Source organism: Equus asinus, chromosome 11 (assembly GCF_041296235.1).
Source record: "Equus asinus isolate D_3611 breed Donkey chromosome 11, EquAss-T2T_v2, whole genome shotgun sequence".
NCBI lineage: Eukaryota > Metazoa > Chordata > Mammalia > Perissodactyla > Equidae > Equus > Equus asinus.
The window spans coordinates 75,389,164-75,407,632 of record NC_091800.1 but is presented as its reverse complement, the minus strand read 5'-3'; the positions used below and the strand labels follow the sequence as shown (position 1 = coordinate 75,407,632).

General features: G+C 39.1%; 1 protein-coding gene across 2 annotated transcripts in view; it reads right to left on the bottom strand.

Moving 5' to 3' along the window:
• Positions 1–2,550: 2,550 nt before the first annotated feature.
• The window catches only part of LOC106830082 (basic immunoglobulin-like variable motif-containing protein), a 70,018-nt gene continuing 54,099 nt past the window's right edge, over positions 2,551–18,469 (bottom strand). Inside the window, exons 8-15 of one of the 2 annotated variants that reach the window (XM_070520126.1) lie at positions 17,381–18,469; positions 14,647–14,891; positions 14,173–14,292; positions 13,791–14,004; positions 11,896–12,040; positions 6,936–7,136; positions 5,735–5,819; positions 2,551–4,018 (exon numbers count right to left, since the gene is read on the bottom strand). In XM_070520126.1, coding sequence (XP_070376227.1) covers positions 3,425–4,018; positions 5,735–5,819; positions 6,936–7,136; positions 11,896–12,040; positions 13,791–14,004; positions 14,173–14,292; positions 14,647–14,891; positions 17,381–18,469 — 2,693 coding nt within the window. In that variant the 3' untranslated portion in view covers positions 2,551–3,424. The remainder of the gene's footprint in view (positions 4,019–5,734; positions 5,820–6,935; positions 7,137–11,895; positions 12,041–13,790; positions 14,005–14,172; positions 14,293–14,646; positions 14,892–17,380) is intronic. The other variant, XM_070520129.1, reaches the window with a different exon arrangement.

Here is an 18,469-nt window from a genome sequence, read left to right as displayed (position 1 = left end):
AAGAAATACCTTATATACAATGATGTATACAAAGTTGCATCGGGGTCATGTTAATGTATTGGACAGCATGAGGGTCTGGATTTTAGCTATTCCTGTCAATAATTAGCTTGGGATTTTAGGCATTTACTAAGTGTGTTTCTTGGCTTCCTCATCTATAAAACAGGGATATAAAAGGTACACAATATACATTTGTGGGATGAATATGGTAGGTAAAAACATTCTGGAAACTGCAAAATCCTAAACAATGAAAATTATTATTTATAGTTAATTCCTGGCAAAGGACACTCTTTTTTGCTTTTTTAAAAACAAGAATAAAAATGATTTGGTGAATAAAAATTACCTGTCTTTTTCGAGGAGTTATTTAAAAAGATCCTGAAACCTCAACCTTGGATTTCTTAAGAGGGAGAATCCCTAAATGAATCATCTAAACTGACGTGATGACGATGATTATTTCAGGTATATTGAACTGTTTAAAAAGTACATAAAGACTTCTGCCTGCAGCTATAAGTAGCTTAGAGTAGACCTCTGCTTCTGAGGACTGGAAAAGCAGATTTTAAACACACACACACCTGTTAGAAGGCATCAGAGAGCTGCCAAGGCAGCCGAGAATTCATGGTTTTATTGATTGTTCGTTTGAAGAGGCTGAGAAGCCAAAGACAGGACAACAAGAAAGGATCCCAGCAGAACTTTAGGCAGTCTCACAGAACTGGGGAGACAGAAGAAGCGTTTGGAGCTGGCCAAGCAGCCAGGCATTAGGAGCCCAAGATCCCAGAAAGAAGAGACAGAGAACTAAGCCTGACGCTCAGCACTGGCTTTTCACTCAGGGTGTTTGCTCAGTAAATGTTTAGGGCAAGGGCTAATTTTCCAAGGACAAAGTGGCTAAAAGCAAAGCTCAAAAGAAGAAACACCCCGGAAAACTACTTTTTAGGAATGAGGGGAAACTAGAAGACAGAGTCTTACAAAGACTGCAAACCAGCCTTGAAGCCACCCTGTCCTGATTAGAGTGAGCTCATCTTCCCCTCTGCTGCTTGCCAGAACACCTTCTGGAATCCTCTTTAGAGGAAGAGCCACATCGACAATGTTTTATACACAGTGTCCAGCATTCACTCAACATTTACTAGTCATACCAAGAAACAGACAATAGAAAGAAACCCACAGCTAACCCAGGTATTGGAGCTGTTTGACACAGACTTTAAAGTAACCGTGACAAAGATGTTCAAAAAATAGATGTTGACAACTACACCAGAGAACTGGAATCCATAAAAATGAGTCAAACAGATAGAACAGAACTGAAAATACAATAAAGTAAAGAACTCAGATGAATTTAACAGCAAATGTAGATAAATATAAGGTAAAATGAAAGATAATTTTATAGAAAAAGTATATGGTCATCATCATCCTAAACAAGTTATAAGTATACCAACTTGCTTGGAATAATGATAAATTTGCTTTGCTGCCGTTTGTTTTAAACAGCAACCTGTTTTATAGGTAAAATAACACACTGAATTTTGAGTTAAGATTTGGGTTCAGATCACAACTTTTCCTACTAGATAAGTGAATTTCATAAATCTGGCTAACCTCTCTAAACCTATTTCTTCACTTGTAAAAGGATATACGTTGGTCACAGGATTAAGACGAAAAAAGGATATAACATCAAACTGTTCTATAAATACTCTGTCTATGGTGTTAGCTACTAATGGTCCTGAATATCCATTTTTCTCCTCTTCCTGGGCACATAGCCAAAAATGTAATGTCTGAGTATTTCTAGTATACTCTGAAGGATATGCCTCAGTTCAAGTCAACAGGATGAAAGCAGAAGTGACTTTTCTAGTCACCTTTAACATAAGACATTCTGCTTGCCCTGGACTTTGGTTCTTTCCTCTTCCAGCAGGTTGAAACGCAGATGTAGCAGTGATCCTGTACAGACCATTCAAGCCAGACAGCAGCCTGGAGGATGACTGAACCTGGGACCCTGGATGACCTCATGGTGCACCTGCCTCACAACCTCAGATTGACTAGACTGTTGAGTAAGGGAAAAATAATGTTTCAGCTTATTCAGGCCATTGTGCAAACATCTCTTTTTCACAGGGGCTTGGCTTTCACCCCAGCAACTGCAGTGCAAAACAAATGTCAATTATCCATTAAAGGCAACAAAGTTAAATTTTAGCAAATCTACTGCTATCCTACATACAAACATATGAGCAGAAAACTCCCAATTATAAGTAGCTTTGAGAAGCTACTTCACTTCATACTGAGAAATGAGTGTAACATGAAAAAATTAATGTTCCCCTCTTCCATCCAAAAAAGTGTTCTGCTTCGAATACCTCCAGAGAAAAGAAGCATTAAGAAAAGATCTGAGTTTACTTATGTGGAAGTCATTGTTGACTTTAGAAGAAAGCTGCTGGAGCAGACAGACAGAAGCAGAAGACATATTTCAAATCAGGAAGGAATAAATACGCAAAGCAGCAGCTGTAGTCCAGATATTTGAGGAGTTAGGCTGAAAAGTAACCATAAATGAGAGCCTTAAGAAGCATCCAGGAGTCACTCAAAGATTGTTGAAAGGTATTTATTTATACTTGGTTTTCATTGGTGAGGACTTTGAACTATTCAAAGGCTGAGGCAAGGAAATGTGTAAAGATGGAAATACCAAAGATTCCAGAAAAGACTTGGGAAGAGCATACCTCTGAAAACAGAAGAACTCAAGCTCAAAGTAATTGGTAATATTGCTCTCAGATTGTTTTCAACTCTAAGCAAACAGAACTTTGGGAGTTGTTATTGTGAGCGGTCTCAGCAGGAGCAATCATAAAGCAACCCTGGCTGGACCACTCTGAAGAAATGTCTGTTAATAGTAATCAACCTCTGGAAGCCACTCCTAAAGCTGACCCACCTACACTGGTTCAACTACAGCCCTGAGCCCCCACATCCACTCACACAGAAGTCAGCTTCTGATGACTGAAGTATTTTAAAAGCCAAACATTACGGTGCAGGTGCAGGGTTTCCCACACAGTTAATGCTCACAGGTGGAATCCTGCACCCCATTTAGGTTTCCTGATTATTTTGCTGTAACCACAGCAGACGAATATCTTCCTTCTCTCCTAGGCTGGAAATTCAGAAGGATGCATATCGAGCGTGAGTACTGATCAATATAAATTCTTTTTCTTTTTTTCAATGTTGTCAGAAAGTATCATTGTATGATAATAGAAACATGAATAGACAAAGCTTATAAATACAAGAAAATAGTCAATGAAGTAGAAAACACTAGAAAATGTAACACATTGAAAAATAAATGTAAAGTTTAGCATCCATATTTTTTAAAATCACATATGAAATACAGACTGTACAGATACATTTAATTTTATTATTTCCTCACATCAAATTCATTACGCAATGTTAAGTGGTTAACATTTATAGAGAATTCACATGGTTAAATTAGGTTTCTCTTTCTTCCTCTTGTCCTTCTCAGTTTCCTCCTTTTCTTCCCAAATACAGATCTGGCAGTCACAAGGGCTGGCTTCGCTTTCTCTCCATCATCATCACTGGAGCTGCTTGTAGTCGCACCTTCGTCCCTCACAGAAACAGGTTTCACTGTGTTGTGCAAACCTGAAGAACTGATTTTTGACTCTTGAACTGCTTTTCCCCTCTGCATGTTCATTAAAGATAAACCTTCGGCATCCTCACCTGAGGATGCATCAGAAGACTGTGAGAGGTAGGCCTCCCCCAGAAACCCCCCACATTCATTCTCTCGTTTAGAATCTGAAAGCCTCTTTCTTTTCAGGTTTGATGACTCTTCCCATTCATTTGCTATGCTTCTCTTCTGGGTTTTTCCTTTTGCCTTATCAAGGAACTCAAATTCTTTCTCCATGGCAACAGAAACTGCTTCTATTTCACTGGTTTCTTCTTCTCTTTCTTTTCTCAGCATACATGTCACAGCTCTGTTAAGTCTCTGGCTCTTAATACCCTTAGCATCTTGTTTCTCCTGTTGGGCTACTCTAAAGAAAGAATCAATTCGGAGCTGTGTCTAGAAAATGAAATGAAATAATAATAAATCAGACAAGTCAGTAAAGTTTCTGAAGCAAATCAAAGAGCTCCACCTTGATCCACCGGCACAAGAGCACTCTTTCAGAGAATACTAATTCCTTCTCTCTCCAAAGCCAATCCCTCCCAAATGAATCACTGACAGTAAATTTTACTTTCTAGATTATACTTAAAGCAGTACTTGCACCTCCTCCGTCAACTAACTCCTCTGTCTGCATCTCAAATAAGAAATCTCTTCCTAGGTACCCAAAGAGTTAAATATTTTCCAGTAGCCAAACATATTATCACCTTTTAGAGCAACACAATTTCATGGGGTTTGTTTCTAAATTCCACTCTTTCTTTCTTTTAGAAACATTATCATCATGATACCTTTAGGAGGAAACTTCATAGTATTATATATTAGAAGCCATAAGAAATAGTCATGTCTTTTGTTCAGCAAATCCACTTTTAGGAAGATATCCTTAAAAAATATTTACATTTGGGAAAAGTTACATGTCTAATGTTCATCACAGCATTATTTATGAAAACCTGAAAATTAAAGGCCCACTAAGTGATCTGAACCAATTAAGTTAAATCTCTTTGATGAAATGTAACCCGGTTATTTGAAATTATGACAACTATACAATACACAGGAAAAAAACCTTATGTTAATAAGTGGGAGGGAGAAGTTAGATATATAGGCATTTATGTGTGATAACAAACGCATATGGGAAGGAGGGGGAAATAAAAGAATATAAACCTAAATGTTAACATCTGTGTTAGAGGAAGTAGATAGTTAATTCCAAATCACTTTTTTTCACTTTCTAATTTTGGGGAAAAAAATGTATATTAACTTCTACAATGAAAAGAGGGAAAAATATTACAACAAAATTGACCTAAACTTAAGGAGCAATCAGTCACGAAGCCAACTAGACTTTCCTGTCTGTTGGTATATGATGTTTCCCGTATGAAAGTCAGCAAACAAACAATGGGAAACTCTTTCTGGAAATGTCGTCTACCTCAGTTTTGTTCACATTTTTTTCAAAATTGACTCAACCTAATGGAAATGGATTTAATTTGAATATATATCTTACAGGTTCTATCTTATAGGATATGCTAAATGTTTTACTTATACGTACGTTTTATGGGTTGGCTCTGGGGTGGGAGGTTTCTGTGTGGTTAGGAACATACTCACGGTTAAAGCAAGACGTGGTTACCCACACAGGGGAGCCGAGGGCCGTATAAAGGCCTCTTTTCAAAATCTCTCCCACCGATATACTATAATGACAGAACATCCACCTTTGATGATTCATCTATAGAATTAAAGAGCGTTAGCACTTAAGAGACTTTAATGCTCAGAAGTGCTTTGGACTGGACACTTCCTAGATTTGTTAAAAATGAAAATAACTCTGAAAGGGTACAATATTTAACCAAAAACACCTTAGCGTGCAATCAATTATTAGATTGGTTTTTTCCAAAGTCAAAGTGAATCAAAAGGACACCAAAGTCCAACCCTAAGGGTGACATTAGAAAATGAAGACAATGTCCAATTTTTCTCTTTTTCTGTTTTCCTCTGTTCTCTTACCTAAAGTATAATAATTTTATAATGTATGTTATATGTCCTAAGATAAAAGAGTAACTGGTCTTTAACAGTTGCCACTCACAGCTTTCCTAAGTTTACTCTTTATCCCAAACTGAGAAAAAGAGCTACCATGATTACCTGCTGGACGTTTAGCTGCTTTAATACTGGAAAGAGAGTCTCGTCGGTCTTCGTCCTGTTCCAGCCAAAATATCGCTGACAAAACATGCAGGCAGTTAAGACTAATACATGTTTTTAAAGACATTTAAACAAGTGACAAATAAAAAGGCCCCAAGAACTACCCTTGATTCTATTCCCCTATCTCCAAAAATTTCCATATTTCTAAAGATTGAAGTGGCAAAAGAAAAGAATAACAAAAATTACTCTAACATAATCATCTAGCACTGTGTTCTTTTTAATATCCTTTAAGATAAACATATCCAACTCTCATTTTAGGACATCAAAAACTTGTGACTATGAAAAAAGGTGAACCTAGAATAAGAACAAGTTTCAGATATCATACATATTTCTCTGAGAGAAAAAAATTGTAGTTAGATTAATTCTATTGCAAACCTTTAAACATCTATGCAAATGATTATTTAAATATACACAAAGGAACATCAGTAATACAAAGAACAATAATAATCTTTTCCATTCTTTCAGAGTAATACTTCAATATGTCATGGTATCTATGAATGCTTATTTACTGCTTATTTCAAATAAAGATCCTCTATAAAACTAAGGAGATTATTCACAATGGCTAAAATGTGGAAGCAACCAAAGTGTGTGCTGACAGATGAATGGATAAGCAAATGTGGTGTACACATGCAATGGAATATTATTCAGCCTTAAAGAGGAAGGAGATTCTGAGAAATGCTACAACATGGATGAACCTTGAATAGTTCATGTTCAGCGAAACACGCCAGTCACAAAAAGACAAACAGCGTATGACTTCATTTATATGAGGCACTTAACAATGGTGATGGCCAGGGGCTGGGAAGAGAAGGAATGGGGAGTTATTGTTTGCTGGGAATAGTTTCAGTTCTATAAGATGAAAAGAGCTTTGGGGATGGATGGCAGTGATGGTTGCACAACAATGTGAATGTATTTAATACCACTAAACTGTACACTTAAAATGGTTAAGAAGGTAAATTTTATGTTATGTGTATTCTACCACACACACACAAAAAAAAACTAAGAAGAAAGAGAAAGGAACTAAAAGGCACATCTTAGATAAATGAAATATTAAGAAAAAACTGATCCAAGATCATGTTCTATAAGTTTCAAACCAAAACACATATTTGGCTCAATTTCCTTTATATTTTACGAAGGAAAAGGATATTCCCTAATTTTGTCAAGATCGGGCTTCCCCCACAGAAAGGAGCCCTTGGAGTCATCCACCACAGGTTTGAGGTAAGCGTCTGCAACAGCCGGGTTAGGAAAGCCAGGCGTGAGTTGCAACTTGCGTAATTTTTTTTTCACTTTGGTGTCATAAGGATTGGGTCTTATCTTCTTATTTTTTTGTGCTTCATTCCACCACTCTCTATAAGGCAAAGGAAACATGTCTTTATAAAGCAATGAGACACAGTAGATGTGCTGCAGATGAAGAGCTAAATTTAAGTAAGGAGACGTAAACTCAAGTCGTGACTCCAAAACAAATTCTACGACCCAAGAATACCAATTTCATATTTTTCGTGTCATTAACCACAATATATAATGATGGGAAACAGTGAAAGCTTACTGTGTGCTTGGCATTGCACTGTTCTACACGCCCAATCGTCACATGAGCACAGTCCTATTGCTGTCCTCGCCTCACAGACCAGGAAACTGAGCCCAAACAGAGACGATTCGCACAAGATTGCACAGCCTGGACCATACAGTCAGGGCCTGACACTCTCCCTCCAGAGCCTGCACTCATAGAAAAGTGACAACTTCTCTGGGTCTCTTTCTCAGTGGTAAAATGGAAGTAACATACTTGGTATTATTTAACTCAAATCAAATACAATAACGGACCCAAGAATATTTAATAAAATGTAAAAATGCCAAGAACATGTTAAATTTTTAAAATGCAGGACATAACTCTATATAAAGCATAATCCCAATTTTGGAAAAAATGCATGTAAATGGAGAAAGAGAGAAAAAGTAAACAGATATATAAAATAATAAAAAATAACAACTACTATTTTACTGTGTGTTGGGCAATGCTCCAAGTGAGAATACAGCTGTTCATTTTCTTCTTTATATTTTTTTTCATTTTTCAATTTTTCCCTTATGAACATAAACTATGATGGCAGGTTAAAGATAACCATACATTCTCTGACACCCCTCCTATCGAGAAGTGGGGTCCGGGTCCCCTCCTCTTGAGCTGGGCAGGCTCTGTGACTGAGGAAGTGACACTGTGCCAGCCTTCAAGACTGTGGTTTCCACATCCTGTCTCTTGGAATATTTTCCTTGGAAGCAGCCGACATGCTGTGAGGAAGCTCCAGCTTGTGAAGAGGTCCAGATGGAGCGGGTCCAAGGCCCCCAGCCCACAGTTCTGGCTGAGCTCCCGGCTGACAGTCAGCACCACTTGCCAGCCATGTGCGTGAGCCATCTTGAGTGGATCCTCTAACCCAACTGAGCTGCACCCTGACACACAGGGAACAGAGACAGCACATGCCCACATGGTTGACCAAACTGCAGATTCATGAGCAAAATCAATGACTGTTGCTGTCTGAAGTCACTAAGGTTTCAGGTGTTGTTAATGTGGCAACAGATAACCAGAAACATTTACACGACACAATTAAGAAAAATGAACGGCATAAAAGTTAAAAACATAAATGTAAACTTCACCAATCAGTGCATTCAATGGAACCTAACAAAACCCTGCATCTCATGTTCACCATTTCAGACTTACTAGTATTAGCAACTGACTCAGATTTGTTGGCTCAGGCAGTGTTTCACTTCATCAATGCAGGAGTGCCATCTAGCGTTAGAAAACACTGACTGCAGTCTTCGTTGCAGGATCAAAAGGCAAAGAGGAAAAAAAGATCTTTCTTTATCAGTTTTCCAATATTGTTTCCTAGAGTGCACTGGGAGAATATCTATATCCCCTACTCTCTTTTGAATTTTCATCTTTGAAATAGCAATCATGATTGCCTGCTAGGAGGACCAGCACAACATACTGTGAGTTCATCAAACCAAAAGGATCACCCGTCCTTAAAGCAAGAGGACCAGGCACTTAACACAACAGCTTAGCTGTGCAGGACACAATAGGGAGTGGTAGCAACTATGGCAAAATTGAAGGATTTGCTGTCCTGGCCAAGTCAGTGGGGCAGAATTGCTGTTCTCCACCCCAGCTGTTTTTTGGGCTATTTGGGCCTTGGGGCCCAGTATTTCATATCTCATTTTCCCCCAAGAAAATCCAAAATTTTCTGTGGAATCTCCCCAATTTAAATGTTGGTAGCCAATTCAAAATGAAAGCGCCATAGAAGAGCACACTGTGTAGGTCAAACCACACACAGCTCGGCTAATCGCAGCCTGCAGGCCCGGAGTAGCTCTACCTTAAAGGGGGAGACACTAGCCAGAGTTGGCTTAGGAAAAGGAGGAAGCAGTGAAGAAAGCAAGGCCACATTCTCAATGTGACTGCTCTTCTTGCTCCTTAACCCTGCATTTGTCCTAACCCTCCTGAGCCAGGCAAGGCTGAGGCTGCTCCTAGCTGCCATCGACAAGCTAGAAGACCAAAGCGGAAATCACTAATGCTGAATCGAAAAATGTAAACCAGTCAACTGGCAAAAAACAAAAAAAAACTGTTGAAAGAAAAGAAAAATGGCATAAATAGGCCATTCACAAAATCAGAAATGCAAACTGTCAATAAACAAGAAAAAAAATTCAGTCTCACTAATAATTAGGAAAACAAATTGAAAAGTTAGATGCCATTTTCATTAATTCCAAAATAATAAACAGATAAGAACACAAAGATATAAATATACATACACATGGACCCTCAAATCAATGTTTGTTTATACTTTTAAAAAGCAGAAATAATATTAGGCATTTAGTTAATTAATCATGATACATTCAGAAAACAAACCACTAGAGAGCCATTAAAAACAATGACATAAATCTACACATTGCTGATACTATGCCTTGTTCTATCACCAAACTGATCATAGCTAATATAAAAGGGATACAGCATCATCCCATTCGTGTAAAAAAAAAACACACACACACTTACAAGTATACATGTGTATATATAGTGTATATGAGTACACATGTACATAGAAAAGTCTAAAATCACATGACCCAAAATGTTAACTGTAATCATCTTCTTTAATCCATATTTTATATTTCTATTTTATTTACTTTATTATTTGTATTATAAAGTTATTTGAAGTTTTTCAAATTATTTACATACCACGATCTATCAGCTACCTAATAACTTACCTATAGTATATAAATTTCCTCAACAATAAAAAAATTATGAAGAGAGATTTAAAAAGCACAAGATGAAATACATTAGTATGTGTGCTAAGGCTGGAGGAGGGCAATCGTTAAAACAATTTCACCCATAAATCAATGCAGCATTATTCACAATAGCCAAGATAAAGAAACACCCTAAGTATTCATCAACAAACGAATAAACAAAATGTGGTACAGTCAAGTGTCACTTAACAATGAGGATATGTTCCGAGAAACGTGTCATTAGGTGATTGTGTGAACATCAGAGAGTGCACTTACACAAACCCAGGTGGTACAGCCCACTACACACCTAGGCTATATGGGACTATCTTACGACACCCTGTTGTATATCAGGTCCATTTTGACCAAAACATTGCTATTCAGTGCAGGACTGCATATATATTTGAAGTAGAATAATGGAATATTATTCTTAAAAAAGAAAGAAATCCTGCCATTTGCAACACGGATGCACCTGGAGGATATTATGCAAAGTAAAATAAGCCAGACACACAAAGACAAATACTGCATGATTTCACTTATATGTGGAATCTAAAGTAGTCAAACTCATAGAAGCAGAGAGTAGAATTGTGATTGCCAGAGACTGGAAGGTGGGGGAAATGGGGAGACGTTGGTCAAAGGGCACAAAGCTTCAGTTATGCAGTATGAGTAAGTTCTGGAAATCTAACGTATAGCCTGGTGACTATAATTAACATTACTGGACTATATACTTCAAATTTGCTAACAGGGTAGATCTTAAGTGTTCTTAGCGCACACACACACAAATGGAACTATGTGAGGTGACGGATGTGTTAATTAGCTTGACTGTGGTGATCATTTCACAATGGACATATATCAAATCATCACACTGTACATCTTAAATATATACAATTTCTATTTGTCAATTATACTTCAGTAAAGCTGGGAAAAAAATTTCGTACTTAGGTTTTAATTCCAATCATTGATTCTTCAGAGCAAACATCCCAGAATTTTACAAACACAGGAGATACAACTTGAGAGAACGCTAAAGAATCATTAAATCAACTTCTGCCAAATAGTATCTCATGACAAACTCATGGTTAAAAGATGCCATCACAACCCTGTGAAGAGACTAAAAACACCGAATTGTGCACTGTAAAAGAGTGAAAGTTATGGTATGTGAATTATATTTCCATTCTTTAAAAAGAGATGCCATCAAGGGCCAACTTTAAGAAAGAACTGCTTTCATAGATGTATCCATAACTCCCATCTCAGAATATCCAGAACTGAAAAGTGTACGCCAAGTACAGCACAACTCTAGGTTCTGGATGGAATGAGACCCCACCACTGAATAAATCACACTGCACACGTAGTGAGGAAAAAGACAGCAGCGCCTGATAGAAAATTCCTGGCATTAAACTTCCGTGCCCCTCTCGTCTCTGGCCAACCTCTTTCAGAATGCTCAGCACACAGAAGCACAAGTGTGTACTTGCTGCTCTGTCAGCCCCAAGGGTGTGGGAGCTCCTGGAGGGTACGGCCTACGACCTAGTCAACTCTCCTATCCCAGCCTTGCACAGCGTCTGACACAGAGCAGCCACTCAATAAATGTCTGAAGGAATGAAACGTCAACTTCTACACTCCTGTGAAATCCCACAGGACAGGCTTTGTACCTCTGAACTAAGCTAAGCCTGGCACCACTGGAAAAAAATTGTCTCTGACTTCATCAGAACTCTAGAAAAGGGAAAATAAACTTTAGTAACCCCAACCAATACCTCCTCCTGCTTTCTCAATGAAAAATGATTTGAGACAGTTTGTGATGTAACAATAGTTCTGTTTGTTAATTTGGGTATTTACATCTGAATTAAAGAAATTAAGGAAGAACTTACGAGAATTTTAGGAGAGGTTCCAGGCCATGTCCAGGGAATTCATTGAGAATTTCCATGGCTGTAACACAACCTACAGTTGGTATTCCTTCTGTATAATCACTTCCAAGCAAATAGGCCAAATTTATTAATTTGTTCCGATCCAATCCTAGGAATAAAAATTATTACATATTTTTTAATTTTTTATTTTATTTTGTAAACATTTATTACATAACACCTATAAACACTGTTATATAAATTATATATATATATGTACAAATATCCTCCTCCAACATCCAAAAATATCTCCTTTAATATTTGAAATAGATTCTTTTTGAAAATGGCATTATGTTAGGATTTTTAAAATTTCATCCATCCTCACAGCTTTGAATACCACCTAAACTCTGACCCCCAAATTTAGCTATCTAGCCCAGGTCTCTCGCCTGAACTAGTCACACATACTCAACTGTCACCTCAACATCCCCTCTGGATGTCTAACGGGCATCGCAGATGTGACACATCCAAGCCCAGATCTTCACTTCTCCCCTGCTCCACCGGCTCCTTCCCCCGTCTCCCTCATCTCATTAACGGCAAGTCCATTCTACCAGCTGCTCAGGATGCGGAGTTATCCTTGATGCTCTCCTCCCTCACGTCACACGCCCAGTACACCTGCAAACACTTTCTACAGCACACCAGGCCCTACTTGATTTCTGGTTTCCTCCTTCCTTTCTTTTAACTCTTGCCATTCTCTTCCTCACTCATATACTGGCCTCTATATTCATTTCCTGGGGCTGCCATCCCAAAGTACTCAGAGTAAGCAGCTTAGACAACACGAATTTATTTCCTCATAGTTCTGGAGGCTAGAAGTCTGAAGACAAGATGCTGGCAGGACTGTTTCTCAGAGGCCTCTCTCCTTGGCTTGCAGATGGCCATCTTCTCCCTGTGTTTTCACATGGTCCTCCTCTTACCTCTATGTCCTAATCTCCCCTTCTTGTAAGGACACCAGTCAGATTGGATTAGGGCCCACCCTAATGACCTCATTTAACCTTAGTCACCTCTTTAAAGACGCTACCTCCAAATACAGTCACATTCTGAGGTACCAGGGGTTAAGACTACAACCTGCGCATTGTGGGGAGACACAACTCAGCCTATTACCGCCTCTTGCTTCCCTAGAACACACCAAGCAAGCTTCTGCCTCAGGGCCTTTGCACTCTCTAGTCCCTTTGTCTTACATGCTCATCCCCAAGATATCTACTACATTTGCTTCCTCCTTCCTTTAGGTCCCAGCCCAAAAGTTACCTATTGGTAAAGCCTTTGCTGACCACACTCTGTATAAAACAGCACATGCACTTCCTGTGACTGCAGGTCACTCTATCCACTTTTACTGCTGTATTTTACTATATGGTACATACCACTAACTGTCGAATTATGATTTACTTATTTTTTCATCATGTTTCTCCTACGAGACTGTTTTATTCCCTGCAGTTTCCCCACTGCCAAGAACAATAACTGGCATACAGGAATCACTCAGTATATATTTGTTGGATGAATGGGAGAATGAAGAACTACTGCCAGAAACACCAATGGGACCATGAGGCTCCTGATTCCAGCGGGAGGAGCTCCCACCTGCCTCCCTCTCTACCACCTTCAGATCACCCTGGAGATCCAGGCAACCAGTCAGAGTCTAAACCAGTCAGATGGTTAACCTGCAGAAAATGCCTCAACTTTACTAGGATTTTAATGACTTAATTCTAATTTAAAAATCCTACTCCTCTATATGAGCAAAAGATCACTTACATGAAAGCTTGTATAGGCATACCATTTCCATTAACGCATCAAATTAGTTCCCTGGGAAAAAAAATTCATAACACACATTCTGAAGGTAAATTTCAGAAAGCAATCATACTCTGAAGTCTTACCTAACTGGTTGTGAAAATCCACATATTGGTAATACTCAACAAACTTGTTTTTATTAAAAAAGTTTTTGTAGACATGCCGTGCTCCAAACAGCCAAATATCACTATCATCAGTGATTGTTCCAGAAGTTTGATCAGTCAGATCCAGGATGGCACACTGCGCCTCTGCTTCCATGGGAGCCTCGATGTAGGGAATGCCAAACAGGCGAAGAAGTTCCTGCAGGGTCACAGACACACAGTGACGCCCACTGAATGCAGCACCTGAGCTTGACCCGGAAATGGGGCCAGTGCTGAAACAGTGCCTTTAATGCATTCCCTCGGAGAATCTGATTGAGAGAAAATATCGGAAGGTATTATCATTGGAGTCCCACACTGGTACACTTACCTGGCTTTCCAGGAACATCTGTCCTGTCACAGTGGCAGCAACCCGCTCTTGCTGCTGTTTTTGAGCTTTCAATGAAGTCTGTTGTGCTAAAAGGTTGCTCTCCAGAGTTTCCAGTTCCTCCTATAAAATAATTTCATTTGTAGATAATTATACTAATAATCCAATTAAGTGCAGCTGTTCCCAAAAGCCTACATTTAGTCTGGCTGGAATTACCAATAAGCTTTTTCTCCTTATGAAGTTTTCCATTTGGATTTCTGAGCAAGTCTGCAATATCTTTAGAGTTCCCTCACTAAATCACATGGAAAGCGGAGACTATCCCAGACAGCAACCTACATAAAAAAGGAGCCATCAGCAAGAACAAGAAGAGGAATGCAAACAGCTTATACATATTTATCCAGTAACTCCTTAAAACTCAAAAATCTACTGAATTCAGCTTCCTCAGCACTATCTTAAAACACAATGTCACATTATTACCAAATTAATATCCTGCCATTCATTGAATGAATCGTCTGCATCTTTTTCAGTTTCTTCATGTGGCTCAACATCCAAGGCCTCGCTTTCAGAGTTGTCTCTTAGGTCTTCAGAGTCACCAGTGGCTTCTTCCTTCTTAGTTCCTATCGGTTCCTCTTCACCTTGTCCAGAGGGAGGTTTGGAAGCTTCGTGTAACTCATCTTGAAGTTCATCATTACTAGTTACACTCTTCACTTCAATGAAACTTCCTGTACCAAAATAATAAGGTCACTTTATCTACAACTGAAACATTAAAGTTATCCTGAAATCATCAAGAGCTTTCCAAAGCATCCTGAAAAATGTTTTATCCTAAAAAGAAAAGATTTGAATGTAATAGAAAACATGTAACAGTAACATATTACTATTAAATTTAATAATAAATGCCTCTAACTTCAAAATAAGCCTTTTCAATTAGATAAACTGGCACTGTCTTTGAAATTAGGAACCAAGCTTTCAAAGATTTGCATATTAGCTTTATAGAAATATGTTCTCTAATGAACTACTACCATTTTACGATTCAAAAAGGAGAACTATCAGGGTATGAAAACAATCATGTAGGTTGTTTATTTCACTATGGACATAGCAAAGGATAAAGCTGTGACCTAGTGGAAAGAATCCTAGATAAGTACTTAGGAGAAACAGCTTTCATCTTCCACTTTCCTCCCCTCCTCTCCTGTGTTTTTTCTTTTCTTTAAAAAATATTATTTATTCCCTATCTTCCCTTCAGACAGAGGGGGCTGGGTCTGAGGACACAATCAAGATGGAGGGGGCTGGGGATCTCAGGGCCTGGGGCCGTGGAGACATCCAGGACAAAGGAGGAGGCCAGTGGGATCAGGAGATAGCTACAAATAGAGAGAGAATAAGCAAATAAGTAACCATATTGAAGATAATGGGAGGGTTCTCACTGTTAGAAAGGGAAATAATAAGAAAGGTGGAGGCTAGAATGAAATGTGATGTTGGATTGGAACTGTAGATATCAGTGTGAACTTATGGATACACACACAAAGAGAAATAAATATAGGTGTGTGTGCATGTTTGCATGTGTGGATACATAAATGTATTTCCTGGCTCTGTTGCTAAGAAGGCCTGAAGCAATGAGAGCCCAGTAATAGTGAGCACACTCAGTACCCAGATCTTCGTTTCTAAATACCAAGCTCCATTACAAGGAACTAGGGTTCCTCGGTGAAATGGCTGGATCCAGGGACAGGGTAGAGAATGTATAAGATAAACCTGGAACATCTGGATCAGAAAGTAAAGAAATGCTCAAAATATAATGGGGAATTGTCAAGTCATGGGAGTCAGTTTGACAGGACTCCCCACCCTGGCCAAAGCTGGGACAATTTGGGCAACAAAGTAAATTATGATAGTACCATAACTCACTAAATAAAACAGGACTCCATGAGTCCACACTGATAAAATAATAAATGGGGAGAAGGGGAAGATCTTCCTTATAGTAGGATGCCAACTAATAAATATATAAGGAATGATGGAGCTAGAAAGCCACCACTTGGCAACCATCATAGCAATAATTTACTCAGGTAAAAATCATCAATGGATGCCAACACAAGTGGATGAAGGTTTGTTCAGAAACAGCAATTTACATAGCCTCAAAAATTCCTTTCCATCAAATACTTATTAATTACAAAGGGGAAATAGTAACTTTAGATTGGAGAAACTTGGCAGACACCAGGAAAAAGACACAGGCACATGCACATGTGTGTGCGTGCATACCGCCGACTCTTGTTATTCAGAATTATGCTCTATAAAGTCACTGTGAACACTAAATACGTAAATACTGAATCACTGCTCCTTTTAGGAAATAAATTTACGATCTTGAATCCTAAAAACAACCCATCTTGGTTGATTCTATTTTCTTTATTTTATAAACAGGAAAATGAGGTTCGGGAGAGTTAAGAGACTCGCCTGAGGCGGCGCCATTAACAGGTGCCAGAGTTTGGATTCAAAGCCCACTAACTGGCCCCAGAGCTGGAGCTTCTTAGTCTACACTGCACTGCTCTCTCCTGACTCCACCCTCTGGCCATCTCTGTAGGAGAGCTGAAACAAGAGGGCAGGGTGTCAGCTTGTTCATCCTCAGTGTGGCAACTCAAATTTTTAGCCATCCTACACACACCTGTGAACGACCACAAAGACACTACCATGAATATTGATTGTGGGGTTACAGATAAATTTTAGTGAGTAAGCAATTTTGCAAATACAGAATCTGCAAATAATGAGGATCAACTGTATATAAGTGTGTATAGAGACAGATGTATAATACACACGTATACATATACAGAGAGAGAGATAGACAGACCGAAAGACGGAGATGATAAAACAAATGCGGTAAAATGCTAGCCACTGAAGTACTGGGTGAAGGAACCAGAATTTTTGTAATATTCTTTCAACTTTAAGTTTGTAATTATTTAAAAAATGAAAAGTTAAAAAAATTAAAGGGAAACTCACTTTCACCTTCTCCAACTAGGGCACTCCCTTCCTTTAAAAAGAACAACTAAAAGAATAGCAAAATAGGAAAGGTCAAGAATCCGTTACTAGCTGCATGTCCTTGGGAAAGTCATTTTACCTTTCTGGGTCTCTAGTTCATCATCCGTACAAAGCAGGAACTGGACTAAAGGATCTCTCGCTCCTGCAGACATGAAATCCTACCATTCTTTATCTCCGGAAGAGCAGAAACACCTACCATCAGATTCACTTTCTTCAGAGTCAATCTCCACTGGTTCCATGGATTCTGGAGCTGAAATTAAATCCTGGCCTGCAGATTCCATTGTCTCACGTTCTTGGATGGCTTTCGGGAAATCCTCATGCTCTTTCGCATTAAACGATACCACATTTTCTAAGTTACTTATAGCCTCTGAAGGGACGCTTGGTGTGTTACTCACTTGTTGCAAACTGACAGTGCCAGTGACTTCAGAAGTAGGATTTTTCTCACATTCTGCATCATCATCACTTGAAAGAACAGCGGAATCATATTTACTCTCAGACGGATGAAGATCCTGTTGTGGCTCAAGTACTTTGGTATGTGTTTCATTCCCTGATACAGAACTTGGACCTGTCGGAGGTGTTGGTGTCAGTTCTCCTTCACCCTGGTGCCCAGGTAAAGGAAATGGATTTTTTCTATCCTTAACTGTAGACTCATTGCTTGTCTGAAAGGCTTCCTTCACGATATGAACCAATGGCATTTGTTCTTTTAAAACATTAGATTCACTGCCTTGACAAAAGATAGTCCTTGATAAATGAGCCGAGTCTGTGGGCTCTTTTTCACTATTTGCGCTGGTTACATGCTCCTCTACAAAGGTCACACCAGGTGAATGAGGTACTGTGGTCAACAGCATTTCTTTTCCATCTCTCGCTTTAAGTCCTTCCTCAGTCTCCTCATCAGAACGGTTCATAAGCAGTTCTTTCGCCTCTAAGCCCCCTTTCTGTACATCATTCCCAGCATGCACTTTCACGTCTTCATCATCATCAAGAGCTTTCCGAATAGCTAAGAGAGTCGGAGGTGATACGGAGCCTTGTTCTACAGTAGCAGGTGCATTCTTCTCCTTGTCCTGCCTCCGGGTCTCACTCTCCAACTCCTCTTCTGAGCTACTTCCCAGCATGGCGGCTTGCATAGCCAGGACAGTTCTTGGAGAAGGAGGAGCAGCATTAGGCTCTTTCTCTGGCTTCGGTTTTTCACATGGAGATGACTTCACGTCAGAAGACAAGCTATGCGCTTTGCTGGAAGAAGGAAGAGACTCTGAATCCACTTCTGCAACTGCCTTAACTTGAATAC